Below are 15,062 nucleotides of genomic sequence, written 5' to 3'. Positions count from 1 at the left end.
ATCAAGCTTGGCTAATGCTGATGTAGTTACTGTAGGTATAAAAAAATAGGATGGATATGTGGATGGATATTTAAAACAATTTTCCACAAAGCAAATAAATTGAACATTTTATCGCAAGGTACGATGCTCTCATGCTTATTGCACACAGTATCACATGCAAGGTCAGCAATTAACAACAATATTACAAACCTGGTACAGTGACTCCATAAACATTAGCCTCTTGAATAAAATCCAGAAGACATAAAACCTCAGACACCTCCATAGTGGACACATTTTCACCTTTCCACCTGCAAAAAACATTTGGATGATTCTTTTTTTCTTTTTATTGTGTCTCAGAATATACATAGCAATCAAACTGCTAACTATAACTGTTATTATTATTAGTCTTAATTATTATCATTAGTCTTAGTATTTTTACATTATTATCCTTATTTCATTATTACTAATTTTAAGGAAGTACTGCTCATCTACTGCGATCTACTTTTTGGGCCTAAAGGGAAATGTGCTTTCGGCAGTTTGCAAACATATTTTGTTAAAGCGGCGCTAGACTTATAATCATATCAACATAATTTTCAGTAGTAGTGTACTCGTGTGGTGATTAATAAGTGGAAAGGAAGGAATGTGCAGGCTACATTAATTGGTTTTCTTCAAAGTATTGTGGAACAGGATGTCCAGACAGGGAGGACATCTCAAGGCCGATGGGGAACGCGAATAACAACTCGTCTTTGTGGTCCAGACACCTGTGCTGAGCAGGGGAAAACCCAAACGAGGAGGAGATGACCATCAACCATCGACCAATCACCACACAATATTTTGCATGCTTGAATACTCATATTGTGTTTCTTTAAAACTGGGCAACCAGGAAGAATGTGTTGTCTTTGATGGTCACGAAGGCACACGAGTATTTTGGTGTTAAGGACCCGGGACCCAGGCGCCTGTATTAGCTTGCTTTGTCAGGATTAAACAATCGGTATAAATTCGGCCTAATTGATCTACTGGTCTTCTCTTTGACAGAACGAACTAGCAAAATTGTTAGGTGCGACAGTGTGTGGATTTGGACATAACAATTCTTGTGTTAAGTGTTGATCGCAATTTGGAGTCAGATCAATAGCTAAAATTTGTATCCTAACAATTTCTTGGCGACCCCGACGTGATGTCAAGAGAAGGGTCATTGACAACTCGTGGTCTGTGTCCAAGTCATCGGACAGTTAGTCTGGGACAGCTGTCTCCCGGTCAGCGTACCGTTTGAATAAGGAATAAGCGCACAACGTTGAGCTGGTACGACGTCTCCTAAACCCTGAGCTCATCAATGATAAGGTAAGCAGAATACCTGTTACTATATGTCGAAATTCTGCAAATTGAAAGAGTCAATTTAAGAGGAGACTGTCGTTCAGATCAAATAAGGTGTGCAAGCAATTAGAAACAGTTAAATTCCACAGTGGGAGGGCGGGCTCCTCTGTTTTTCTTTTTAGAAACAGTTAAATTCCGCAGTGGGAAGGCGGGCTCCTCTGTTTTTTTTAGAAACAGTTAAATTCCGTGGTGGGAGGGCGGACTCCTCTGTTTTGCTTCGTCGTGGCGGACAAGGGTGCGGTGACGAGCGTATTCAAATAGCTGGGGTGTTTTTGAGATCCCCGAGGAGAAGTGAGGCCTCCTCAAAAAGTATCCGGTGGTAACAGTTCCTCCTGTGAGAGACCAGACCGCTAAAACATCCAAAATGTGCAACCAAATTGGGGGGAGAGTGTGTGTGATGAGAGGAATGAATGGAGTGAGATTGAGAGGAATGTATGCTGATGTGGAAGCGCAAATTGTGAGCTACATGAGAGATGGATTCGAATCCCTTTGTCTGTGTGTTCTGTGTATGTGCGTAATCTCTGTAAAGGTTTGTGTCAGTCTGTCGTCGTTCGTCTGAGCTCTGTGCGAGCACTTTGTGTATTGGCGTGCGCGCGTGCGGATGCGTGTGTGTGTGTGTGTAGGTGCGTTTGTGTGCGCGCTCGGTGTGTGTGCGTTTATGTGCACACCCTGTGTGGGTGCGGGTGTGTGAGGAGGAAGACAGGATGGATCAGAGAATGTTCAAGAAAGGAGGGGGCCCGTTCGGCTCCAAGGCGCGTGGAATGGCGCTATACCGGCGAGGGTGGGGGCCAGCGGGACGCGCGGGCCTGGCCAGATTGTGACGTCAACATTGATACGCTGAACCCCCCCCCCCCCCATCATCCAGGGGCGCTGTGCTGAGGAGTCCGCAAAGGGGGGGCTGGGTCCCCCGGGAGAGGTCAATGTTGAGGAGAAGTGAGAGAAGAGAGGGGGGCTAACTTGTAAATAGTGAGGAGAAAATTTTGCGTAGGGAGGATTCCTTTTACAATTTAATATTGTATGGGGTTTTATGTGTGTGTTGTGGGATGACAGTTTGTCTGTAATGGTGTATGAATGTCAAGTCTGTGCTTGTGGTGTGGTGTTTGTGTATTGTGAATGGTTGACATGATTCAAAGTTGGGGTAATGTGATCACAGCAGAGGATAACATTCCTCTCACCTGAAAAATATAAAGATACTACAGATTTGAAAAAGCACGATTGATCAGGACTAATTTTGGACTAAATATGGGTTTAGGATTACTCAGGGGCACCATCGACAACAAAACAGTGCGATGGAGAAGGCCCATTTCAGTAATATGGTCAGACAAGACAGAACTAGTATCGAACATCAAGACTTTGGACGATTTGACGTGTGACGACTTTGAGCTCACCCGACGGGGTGACGGACTAGGTGGACAGTGACCAAATGTTTGACGCTTGAGCTTGCTTGCGACAAGAGCACGCTCTGCTTTGTTTTTCTGTGTGACTTAATTTTTTTTGCAGCAGCAACAGCCACCAGCCAAGGAGCGGATTGCGCGCTGCTTGCGTAACTTGTTTTTGTTCTTGCAGATTGTCGATTGCGTTCGTGGAAAGTTTGTGTTGAATTTACAATATGTTGACCCTTTTGGTTTTTATGATGAACTTGTTGATGACATGGTTTTCAAGACATGATCCGCGGGCGCCAGGATTCATTTTATGACAGTTTTTATTTTGTTACTTGATGTCTGTTTTTGTGTGTACAAATGTCCGCTGCCAGCAGGGCTATAAGCTCACTGACAGGAGTGCGATGATTTTTGTTTGTGTTGGAGAGTGTGTGGTGGACAGTCAAGTTTTAAGGACTTGGAGTGACGGTCCCGGGGCCCAGATGGGAGCTAGAGGTTCCGCGGGCCTGACTACAATGAGTGTGGTGATGAGAGGGGACGCATTTGCAGGTTCCTTTTGATAAATAATGACACATTGGATGAATTTGTCAAAAGGGGGAGTGGTAAAATAGAAATGGGTGAGTATGTTGTAAAATAGAAATGGGTGAGTAGGTTTCAATTTGTAATTGTGATATACAACGCAGTGATATAGTCCACTATTTGAGAAGCACTGTCTTTGACAGAACGAACTCGCAAAATTGTTAGGTGCGACAGTGTGTGGATTTGGACATAAATCTTGTGTTAAGTGTTGATCGCAATTTGGAGTCAGATCAATAGCTAAAATCCGTATCCTAACAAGCCGAGCCCTTCGGGTATATTGCTCAGTGTTGGCAGAGTAGCCATACAGCAGCAGGTACATGCGAGGAATCCAATCACAGCAAACTCGGTGGAATAAAATAAAGAAAGACGAGGAGGCCGATCAACTCCGTTGGACACCATTCACTGCGACTACTGCGGCGTTGGCTTGTAGGGACCCAACTGTGCAGCATGCAGGAAGGCTTTTTATTAAACACGCCCACTTAACGGGTCATCACAGGTGGTTTCAATCATACAATAATCAAGATACTATCATAAGAAAATAACACTATTTAAACATATGACAAAACATACAATAGAAAATGTATAATTGGGAGCATCTCTCAACACCCCCACTTGCTCTCACATTATAAACCTAAAGAAAAGAGTACCTTGACATTTTAGTCAGAAAACAAGTCCATTTTCCTTTAGTTAGACCCAAACATAAATCCAGCAAATTTTGCCAACTTAAATTTTGTTGCAGGCTTGGTCATTACATCCGCAACCATATGTTCAGTCGGACAGTACACAAGAGACAGTTTACCCTCGGTAACATTGGACCGGATAAAGTGGTATTTAATATCCACATGTTTGCATCGCTGTCTTTTAACAGGATTCTTTGCTAATGCAATCGTGCCTTGGTTGTCTTCAAACACTACAGGTAGCTTATACACATGTTTATCAATACCATCTAGCAGTTGTGTGAGGTATAGACATTCTTGGATGGTTGCAGCCAGAGCAATATATTCTGCCTCACAAGTAGACAGTGCTACAGTTGGCTGTCTTTTTGTCTTCCATGACACTAAAGTACCACCCTGAGATAGAGTTACACAATAACCAGTTGTACTACGTCGATCTATATCACCAGCCCAGTTCGCATCACTGTAGGCTTTTATACCCAGGTTTTCATCACTCATTTGGTAGCACAACTTCTTGTCACTAGTACCCTTTAAATATCTTAGCACATGTTTAACTGTACAAAAATGTTCAACAGTAGGTTGATTAAAATACTGTGACAGCTTGCTTACAATAAAACTCAAGTCAGGTCTTGTACATACAGTTAAATAAATAAGACTACCCACTGCTTCTCTGTACATTGAAACATCACTCAATAACGCAGCATCATCTGTGTAGTTCAGTTTTTGTTCACAAGGTGTCGATCTACCTTTGCAATCTTGCATATTAAACCTATCTAAAATTTTCTCAACATATTTAGCTTGAGACATTGTTACACAGTTACTGGTTTGCTCAAAATCGATGCCCAAGAAATTTTTCAGTTTACCCAGGTCCTGCATTTTGAACCTTGCTGTCAGCATGTCTTTTGTGACCTCCATAGCTTCTTCATTACTTGCTGCAATTAATAGGTCATCAACCCATATTATCACAATGACTTTCTCATGTTCTGTCTCTCTTGTGTAAACACAATGGTCAGCTTGGTTTTGGGTAAAATAATTTTCTGTCAAATGATCATGCAACAACTTATTCCAATTTCTGCCTGATTGTTTTAACCCATACAATGACTTCTCAATTTTGCATACTAACTTCCTATCTGTTTGGGATCTCTCCTCATACCCTTCTGGTTGTTCCATGTAGATCTCACAGTCTATGGGTGCGTTTAAATATGCGGTTTTCACATCCATTTGGTGTAAAATCAACTTTTCCTGCGCTGCTTTCTGCATCAGAACTCTAACACTGGTCATATTAGCTGTAGGAGAAAATGTCTCCCCATAATCCACACCCATCTTCTGGCTATATCCCTTAGCAACATATCGGGCCTTGTACTTCTCAGATCCATCAACATCTGTTTTAATGGCATACACCCATCTACCCCCCACTGCTTTCTTGCCCTCTGGCAAATTGGTCAGGGTAAATGTGTTGTTTTCTTTAAGTGAATGCATTTCCTCATCCATGGCTTTAACCCACTCTTTTGCCTTATCTGAGGCTACAGCTCCTGAAAATGACACAGGTATGTTAAACATTACGCGATAACAGTAATCAATGTTACTCTGGACTTGATCAGTCTCTTCATCATCAGACACATATTTGGACACATTACAATCTGTGTATCTGTCTGGCTGCCTTCTCTCTCTGGTAGGGTAACGGCTACCATCAGGCTCACGTTTGATCTCAGCTCTTTCTTGTTGTGGTTGGTGGTGGCTGACTTCAGGTTTTTGTTCTCCGAACACAAGATTTGGACTTCTTGGTTTGGTTTTTACAAAGTCATCATCCTCATCTGTGACATTAGTCTGTGTTTGTTGTTCTACACCTGATTTTGCCACAAACTTTACCAATCTGTGCTTTTGCACTTTCTTACTGATAGGGGAATACACAATGTATGCAGGACTGGTTTTATCATACCCAATAAAAACACATTTTTCACACCTTGGATCACGCTTTCTCTTGTCTTGTTTATAGGCATAACACTCTGAACCAAACCTCTGCATCCTAGACAAATTTGGTCTTCTTCCTGTCAACATCTGAATGGCTGTCTGCCCTGTTCTTTTGTTAAAACACCTGTTCCGGATCACAGCAGCAGTTTGGACTGCATAGGTCCATAGTTGTTTTGGCAAACCACTATCAATGAGCATACACCTTGCCATGTCAAAAAGTGTTCGCCAATTGCGCTCAGCAGTACCATTTTGATGAGGAGAGTACGGTGCTGATGTCTGATGTTTAATCACGTTTTTAGTGAGCAAAGTCTGGTAATATTTACTTGTAAATTCAGTACCATTATCAGATCGGATACATTTTACTTTGCCATATGGGGCTACATCAGCCAGAAACCTTTCTGTAGCTTGAACAGTGTCACTTTTGTTCTTTAAGAAATACACAAAAACAGTGCTGGAAAAATCATCAGTAAATGAAACTGCATATCTGTAACCCTCTTTAGATTCTGGATGGATTGGCCCTGCCAAATCTGTGTGAACTAGTTCTAGAGGGGTCTTAGCCCTCACATCAGGATCTTTGTTCCTGGTTTGGAAAAACTTTCCTTTAGTACACACTTCACAATGTTGAGGTTTGCTTATTGACCCCTTAATTTTCATGCCATCAACAACATTTTGTAATTTCTGAATGTCTTTATAGTTGCAGTGTCCCAGTATCTCATGCCACGTCTGAATATCATGACATCCTTTACACTGATCATGATCACAATCATCATCATCATGTACTGTATGCAAATAATATAGTCTATCACGTACGTGGATGGGGAATTTCGTACCGTCTTGGTAGATGAGGACGTTCTTCTCCTCCTTGAAGACCACAGTGGCTCCCCTGGCCGTAGCTGCTTTCACGGATAGGATGTCTTGTGGGTAGGATGGGATGTACAGCGCCTGCCTCAGCGTTGCGTTCAGGTGTCTACCTGTGCTGTCGATCAGGCAGACTTCTGCATCACCTCGGCGCTCCGCGACGCCCTTGCACCGCGTGCCGTCCGCCAGCTCCACGCAGTGTGTCTCGGCCTGGAACCCGTCATCAAACCGCTTGAATTTTGCCAGGTCTGTGATGATGTGCGAGGTAGCCCCGCAGTCAACCATCAGGCCTCTCACGTCGACTCTTGCTGCCCCCTCGCTCACTCGGAAGAAGTACTCGTCTCGGTCCTGGTCTTCAGTCTCCCCGTGGACCCTCCGTGCGTCGTCCCGGTTGACGCGCTGCTTCCGCCTGCAGGTCGCGTCCCGGTGTGTGCTGCTCTTGCAATGACTGCACCACAGTTTACGCCGGCAGGCTCTGGCCATGTGGCCCTTCAGGCCGCACTTGAAGCACACCACCTCCGCGGCGCTCCTCTCGGCTCCTCTGTCAGTTGGTCTGTCAGGTCTCGCTCTCCTCTGCCGTACGTTCATCACGTTATCATCTGCTTCAGCCCGCATCTTCTCTGTGTCCTCGTAACTGCGCATCTTTGTTTTGAATTCAGAGAACTGCATCGTTTCATCACGTTGTGTGACATGGATTGCAAATGGTTTAAAGGACTCCGGCAGACCTTTTAACACCATTGCTACCAATAGTCCATCACTTAATGTCTCACCGGCATTTCTCAGCGCTGTGATTGCGGTCTCTGCCCGGATCACATACTCGGTCACACTTTCACTCTCAGACTTCTGTAGTGATGTCAGTTCTGTGTAGAGACTTATGATGCGTGGCTTGCCTTTGCCTTGATAGTAGTTTCTTAGGATCTGTAGGGCCCCTCGCCCGTCATCTGCAGCATCGCGCATCACCAGCGACAAACTTTTATCATCCAAAAACTGAATGAGTTCTGCATACGCTTCCTCATTCTTTCTAGCGTCTTGCTGTAGTTCGTCTTCTTCCTCGGTTGTGGGCTCGTTTAAGATAACGTCTTTCAAATCCTGCAATCGCAGGTGGCCCAAAAACTTTGCCTCCCATAATTCGTAATTCTTTTCATCACCGTCGAACATTAACCGCGACCAGCGGCTAGCAAAACTGTTCCTCTCTGCAGCCCGTCCGCTCATGGTGCTCACAGCGTGCTACCATCACCAGTACGTCGGTGGGAACATGCGGTGTTGGATTTACCTGGGCCCATAACCTGTTGGCAGAGTAGCCATACAGCAGCAGGTACATGCGAGGAATCCAATCACAGCAAACTCGGTGGAATAAAATAAAGAAAGACGAGGAGGCCGATCAACTCCGTTGGACACCATTCACTGCGACTACTGCGGCGTTGGCTTGTAGGGACCCAACTGTGCAGCATGCAGGAAGGCTTTTTATTAAACACGCCCACTTAACGGGTCATCACAGGTGGTTTCAATCATACAATAATCAAGATACTATCATAAGAAAATAACACTATTTAAACATATGACAAAACATACAATAGAAAATGTATAATTGGGAGCATCTCTCAACACTCAGGCCATTTTTGGTGGTAATAGCTATAACTATAGGCATGCGCGCACGCGCGCACACGCACGCACACACGCACACGCGCACACACGCTCTCTCGCTCTCTCTCTTGGGCAGTCCATCGATTTCAATGATGACGTTGCTCCAGATTAAAAGTATGGACAGTTATTGGGGTGTTTTGCGGCGGTGCATAGCCATGTGGCTGTGCAGGCCGATGCGTGATCCGGAGGTCTTGCCACATGAGGTACAGGGGTAAGTGGTACTGGAGGGCGTTGGCCCTGCAGCACGCTGATGCCTCTGTGCACGGCGTTGTATCCTCCTCTCTGTGGCCTGCTCCTGAAGGTGAGTAATACCTTGGTGGTAGGTAGAACTCCAGGTGTGGCAAACAGCAGCCAGGGACTCAAGTGCTGTAGGTGTAATGTCACACTTCAGGAGGGTTTTGAGATGATCCTTGTAGCGATTTTTCTGGCCCCCTGCAGCTTTCTGACCACCCAAAAGCTGGCCATAGAGGATCTGCCTAGGGAGGCGGTAGGTAGGCATACGGATCACATGACCTACCCAACGTAGATGTTTCTCCGCAAGGAGCAGGGCAATGCTGAGTGTGTGGGTCCATGTCGAAGATCTCAACATAGGCCACCCTGTCTTCCCAAGACACACCCAGGATCCGTTGCAGGCAGCGGATGTGGTAGGCCTCTAGGTTTCGTACGTGCCTCTGGTAGGATGTCCAGGTTTCCGAGCCATATAGAAGTGTAGACAGACATACTGCCTTATACACAGCTGCTTTGGTGGAGATAGTAAGACTCCTATTCTGGAAGACCCTGGATCTGAGCCTGCCAAAGGCAGCGGAGGCCAGGCCGATGCGGACCTGAATGTCGTTGTCGATGTTGCAGGAGGACAGAATACTGCCTAGGTAGGTGAAGTGTGGGATGATGGCAAGGGGATGACCATCGAGGATGAAGGTGGGCGCGCAGGTTTGGGGGGGTGGACTCTTGCACAACTGTGTTTTCTTGATATTAATTTGAAGACCAATGGCGCTGTACAAGGAGGCGACCACATTTAGCGCACGTGTAGGGACTGTGGTGAGCGGGCGAGGAAAGCACAGTCGTCTGCATACTGTAGCTCCAGGATGTGTTGGTTTTGGTGAAGGCTTGGAGGTGCCGAATATTGAATGGGTTGCCATCCAATCTGTACTGTACCTGTACCCCATCGGAGGGCTCAAGTAGTTTATGAGAGAGGAGGGTGACTGTAGAGAGGAAAATGTTGAAAATGGTTGGTGCTAGAACACACCCTTGCTTGACCCCCACATCCACACTGTAGACTATGGATTGTTGGCCACCAACGTGCACACAGGCTTGCATCCTGTCGTGGAACTGACGCAGGAGATTTCTGAACTTGGGTGGAACCCCCAGCTTCCCCAGCACTTCCCACAACAGTTCCCGGTTGACTGTCAAATGCCTTGGACAGATCAATGAAAGCTAGGTACAGGTCTTTGAGGTGTTCTTTGCATTTCTCCTGTACCTGTCTAGCAACAAACATCATGCCTCGCTTACACCTGAAGCCACACTGGGATTCAGGCAGGATGTTTTCACTGACATGGGATGCTAGGCGGGGTAGCATGATCCGTGCTAGCACCTTCCCGGCCACTGATAAGAGGGAAAGGCCTCTGCTGTTCCCACAGTCTGCTTTGTCACCTTTGCGCTTAAAGATTGTTATTACCCTGCCCTCCAAATATGTTGAATATCGACGACAGTAAGCTCAACCACTTTCACTCAACAAGACTTTGAAGGCCAGGTTGAAGGTTGACTCCAGGTTTAATAACAAGGGAAAGGTGAAACAACGATGCCTTGTATAACACAAAATGTAGGTGGTAGTTTTGCAAGCAGCATTCTCTTTCAACACTGTGCTGAAACATGCTCTTACTTCCTGATTCTAGTCACGTGACCTACTCTATCTTAATGATCACAGACGTCAAAGATCACAGACTGCAAAGACATGACACTTCCCGTCTGGCATTTTGCCACAACCTTAAAGGTCCTAAGGTTCTTACTGGGTGAAATGTTTCTAATCAGGGGCAAGAAGGAGGACCGTCTCAGAGACGGGACGCTGGTACAGTTTTGTCCCGCCCGTCTTGGAGACCTTGACCTCGACTTTACGTACCATGCCATCGATGCTGGGGAAGACCTGAGTAATCAGTCCCAGAGGCCACTCGTTTCTCACAAGCTGATTGTCTTTGAGAAGGACAATGCTCCCAGGCTGGATGTCTGGGGTGGGAGCCTGCCACTTCTGTCGCGGCTGAAGTGATGCGAGGTATTGCTTCTTCCATCTATCCCAGAACGTTTGGGCCAGATGTTGGACTTGGCCCCTCTGGGACTTATGGAGGTCTTTGATCCAGTCACCGACTGGGGCTGAAGGTATATTCACCTTCTGGGTGAGAAGGGTTGTGTCGCTGTGTAAAGTAGTCTCGTCTAGTTGCATGTCGATCTCTGAGGAGATGAGTTCAGCAAATTCCACTGCAAGAACCGCTGCACAGAGCTCGAGTCTTGGCACTGTGTGCTCGGGGATGGGGGCCAGCTTAGCCTTACCCATAACGAAGCCCACGTGGATGGTGTCCTCTTCATCTGTTAGCCTAAGATAGGCTACAGCACTGATTGCTTTTGTTGAGGCGTCGCAAAAGACGCATAACTCTCTGCGTGACATTGCTGAGAGATCTCTGCGTAGGTCCGAGGTATCTGGAGGGTGCCAAGGTCGTCCAAAGAAGACCGCCATGTGATCCACGTCTCTTCCATCTCTTGTAGGAGAGGGGAGTCCCAGTCGCTATGATCCTTTGTTAGTTCTCTGAGAATATCTTTGCCTTGGATGGTGACTGGGGCGATGAACCCGAGAGGATCATAAATGCTGTTCACGGTAAATAGGATACCTCGGCGGGTGAAGGATTTCTCTTCGTCGCCTAACTTGAAGGTGAAGGTGTCGGACATTAGGTCCCAGTTGAGGCCCACGTTGTGCTGCATGGGAAGCGCATCGGAACCGAGATCCAGGTTTTTGAAGTCTGCAGCGTGGTCTTGGGCTCGAAAGGCCTCCATTAGTTCTCTATTGGTTGAGGCGATTTTATGCAATCGCAAGTTTGATTCTGAGAGAGTGTATTGCGTTCTCTTGAGCAGGTATACTGCTACTTCCACTGTAGGGAACGACGTCAAGCCATCATCCACATAAAAGTCGTGTTTGACAAACTGTTTGACGTCGGGGTCCCCGTTCTCTGTGCTCTGCCGGAAGCAGTTGATGGCTACCGCAGGGGAGGGACTATTCCCGAATACGTGGACCCTCATGCGATACTCGATAATGTTTTTGGATGGGTCGTTGTCCGGGAACCACAGGAACCTCAGGAAGTTGCGGTCCTCTTCCCTGGCGAGGAAACAGTGGAAAATTTGTTCGATGTCTGCTGTCACTGCCATAGGTTCCTTCCGGAACCTGAGAAGTACCCCGAGCAGGGTATTGTTAAGGTCAGGCCCGGTCAGCAAAACATTATTCAGTGAGACTCCTCCGTGCTGGGCCCTTGAGTCGAACACCACACGGATGTTGCCGAGCTTCTTTGGATGATAATCGCCCAAGGTTGGCAAGTACCAACGCTCTTCGCCCTTCTCCAGAGGAGTGGCCACTTCTGCGTGTTTGTTCCGAAAGACCTTCTCCATGAAGGTGAGGAAATGCTGTTTCATCGCTGGTTTCCTTTCAAGACTTCGTCTCAGTGATGAAAGTCGATTTGTGGCCTGGACTTTGTTGTCAGGGAGGCGACGCCTTGGTGACTTAAATGAAGCGGGGCCACCCAGCTATTATCTTTGTCTTTCTTTAGGTTCCTTTCCATGATGTTCAGGATTGAGAGGTTGTCAATGGAGGGAGCCACCTTATTCTCATCCTTTGTTTGTTGAAACATTGTAGAACCCAGCTGGTCGGTTTCTCCATTGCCAGTAAGTTTCTCTGTCGACTGTAGCTGAGGATGATCGGTGCCTTGGAATTGACAAGACCTCACTTTCACCTGAAAGACGTTCGGGCAGGGTTCGAAGATGGAGGGGCGTTTTTGCTCTATAGTCTTGGTATACAGGGCATTCGTGGTGTCAGGCTTGTGTACCCCTCCCAAACACACATTTCTGACGATCATCCATCCAAGGTTGAGTTTCTGGGTGAATGGAGCATCTCTTGGACCGTTCACCTGCTTGCTGACTTTATGGGCCGTGATGATGTCTCGCCCAAGGAGAAGCATTATGGGAGTGCTCTGTTCAAGTTCTGGGATGAAATGAGCGATTGATTTCAGGTGAGGGTGGTTGGATGCAGCATTCGGAGTTGGTATCTCGGATCTGTTGTTTGGGATGTCGTTGCATTCTACAAGACTTGGTAGGAGAAGCCTAACTTTGCCGTCCATGTATTCGATTTGGTAGCCCGGAGCTCTTCTCCCCATAGTTTCTGTCACTCCAGAGCATGTGAGGAGAGAGTATGGAGAAGGGGGTCCTTGGACATTGAAGGTGTCGAAGAACTCTGTCATGTAACATGGAGTGTGGGGGGGAACAAATGGTGCAAAAAGTGAGTATGGATTGCGCCCAGGAATAAATTGGCGAGGCTGACATTCCAAATTTTAGCAGCAGATGGTGCAAAATTTGAATTGAGATTTATTGAATAAATTGGCAAAGCTGAAATTCCAAAATCTTCCAAGAGATGGTGCCAAACCGTTACAGGAGACCAAAGATGGGCAAGACCAGCTGAACTAGCAAAAATAGAATGAAACGGGGTCGGTTTTTTGGGTCACGCACGGAAGCACTAATGTGGTTTGTGGTGCCAAGGTGCCCACCAATATAAGAATAGTGGTGTGTTAAAAAATGTTTAAAAGATTAATTCAAGGGTTTTGATTTTTGATTTTTACGGTTGATTGAAGGGTAACTTTGAAGTATTATTTTTATAAAAAGAGAAGTGAAGAAAAGAGGAAGTAAGGTGCTGGCCAGGGTTTCGGCCAAATTTTGGTGGAAGATAAAGAGTGGGGCGGAAACAGCTGCCCGAAAACAGCAGGTGTATGAGCATGGGAAACTGGACAGCATAGAGGCCAGCGAGGGGGGGGGGGACGGCCAGAGAAGTCTATAAAAAGACCGCCATAGGCAGGTACGGGGCTCTCTCCTGGACCGCGTTCATACGTGAAGAAGCCCGTATGAGTTTCAAGACTTTTTCTAAAGCCTTCGAGATCTTTGTGTGAGACACAAGATCGCTGGCCTGGATTAACTTGGATTTACTCAAAAGAATTGGACTGGACAACTTTGCGTGAGGAGCTAGGTGAGGGGAACGACTCTTTCTGTATTTCCGCGAGGGGGGGGGGAGACAGTCATCGGGTAATCGGTCCTCTCGAGGCCAATCTAGCTTCCAAATTGGATTTTTAGAAATAAGATCGAACTGATCACTCGACTTTATTTCCACCAAAAATAACGCCCAATTGGTAGCTACCTTTTCCCTCTTTTCTGATTTATTTTTTACAGATTAAAAATACTCTGGGATTGAATGATTTTATTTGCAAGTGTATCAGTGAATGAGATTGTTCAGTTTTTGGAGGATTGAGATTTGTAATTCTATTTCATGCTTCTTCAATAAATGTGTTTTAAATACTCATTTAATTCGTTGTGCACTAATTTGTATGATATATGCAATCGATTGTTTGTGGTTGGTTTGATAATTCGATTTATTAACAGGAGATTATTATGGTATGCAATCATACCGTAATAAATAAAGAGAACGAATATTAAATTAGATATATTTAATTTGAGAGTAGAATTAAAAGTAATTTAATTGTCCGTAATTTAATTTACTCCCCAAAATTGCCTTCACAATTATTTGAGGGAAGAGCGCATCTCGTTAAACATTTAATTCGGATAAATATTTGTGTCATTTGAGTTTGATAACGAAGGTGTTTAAATTCGACTATTTGGATTAGTGGTAGAGTTATAATTAGTGAATGTCCGTCGGGCACGGGCTCGTTCTTAACTTTATCGGGCCGCGTCGAAAGCTACTTTGGATGATTTGGGGATTAATTTGCCTTCAAAATTAATTGCAGGATAATTATAATTCGATTAAATCATTTTGATTCGTATTAAGTAAAATATTATTTCTTTTAAAAACAATCGAGTTGGTGGAAGCATTCCCACGGTTAAGTGTTTATATATATAATGTTAGAATTAGTGATTTAATGCATTAAATTCATTCTCAAATACTATCATTGCCATACTTCTACTACTTTGATTTTTTTTTGAAAAAAGGGAAGTAGGCTCGCTACTTCCTCAACCCAGTAGAGCGGGGCCATATCAAAAGTTACTTCGGCAAAACTAGTGCTAGGGTGCGCTAGACAAACGAATCCCTGAGGCCTTAACCAAGGCATCTAAAAATACCCATAACGTAATACCAGCATCAGACAACCAAAGGGAGCCATCATTATGGCGCGGTCATTTCGACGACTCGCCTCGAATTGAGTTACTCGGCTCGCGCGTCGGATGACTTGAGAGGGATTGCCATCGTAAAGGATTGATTCTGGTAGAATTAATTTAACTCGGGTGGTCAGCTACGGACTAGTCCCTTCACCCCCGGTTTATTGAACCCGTTACCGGGGAGCCGGTGCCACTTTAATAA

At 45.5% G+C, this 15,062-nt stretch overlaps 1 protein-coding gene across 10 annotated transcripts in view; it reads right to left on the bottom strand.

Moving 5' to 3' along the window:
• LOC133163397 (long-chain fatty acid transport protein 3) overlaps nt 1–15,062 on the bottom strand; it is a 50,131-nt gene that overhangs the window by 4,384 nt on the left and 30,685 nt on the right. For 5 of the 10 annotated variants that reach the window (XR_009716381.1, XM_061293245.1, XM_061293246.1 and 2 more), the window contains one exon: nt 190–287. Coding sequence is in view for 7 of the 10 variants with exons in the window: in XM_061293245.1 (XP_061149229.1) it covers nt 190–287 (98 nt within the window). In the remaining 3 variants the exon portion in view is untranslated. Of the gene's footprint in view, nt 1–189; nt 288–3,692; nt 12,131–15,062 lie in introns of those variants that run through there. The other 5 variants (XM_061293247.1, XM_061293248.1, XM_061293249.1 and 2 more) reach the window with 3 other exon arrangements.

The sequence above is a fragment of the Syngnathus typhle genome, linkage group LG12 (assembly GCF_033458585.1).
Source record: "Syngnathus typhle isolate RoL2023-S1 ecotype Sweden linkage group LG12, RoL_Styp_1.0, whole genome shotgun sequence".
In the NCBI taxonomy this organism is placed as follows: domain Eukaryota; kingdom Metazoa; phylum Chordata; class Actinopteri; order Syngnathiformes; family Syngnathidae; genus Syngnathus; species Syngnathus typhle.
Note: the sequence above shows the minus strand (reverse complement) of the source record. Positions and strands in the feature narration are given on the sequence as shown.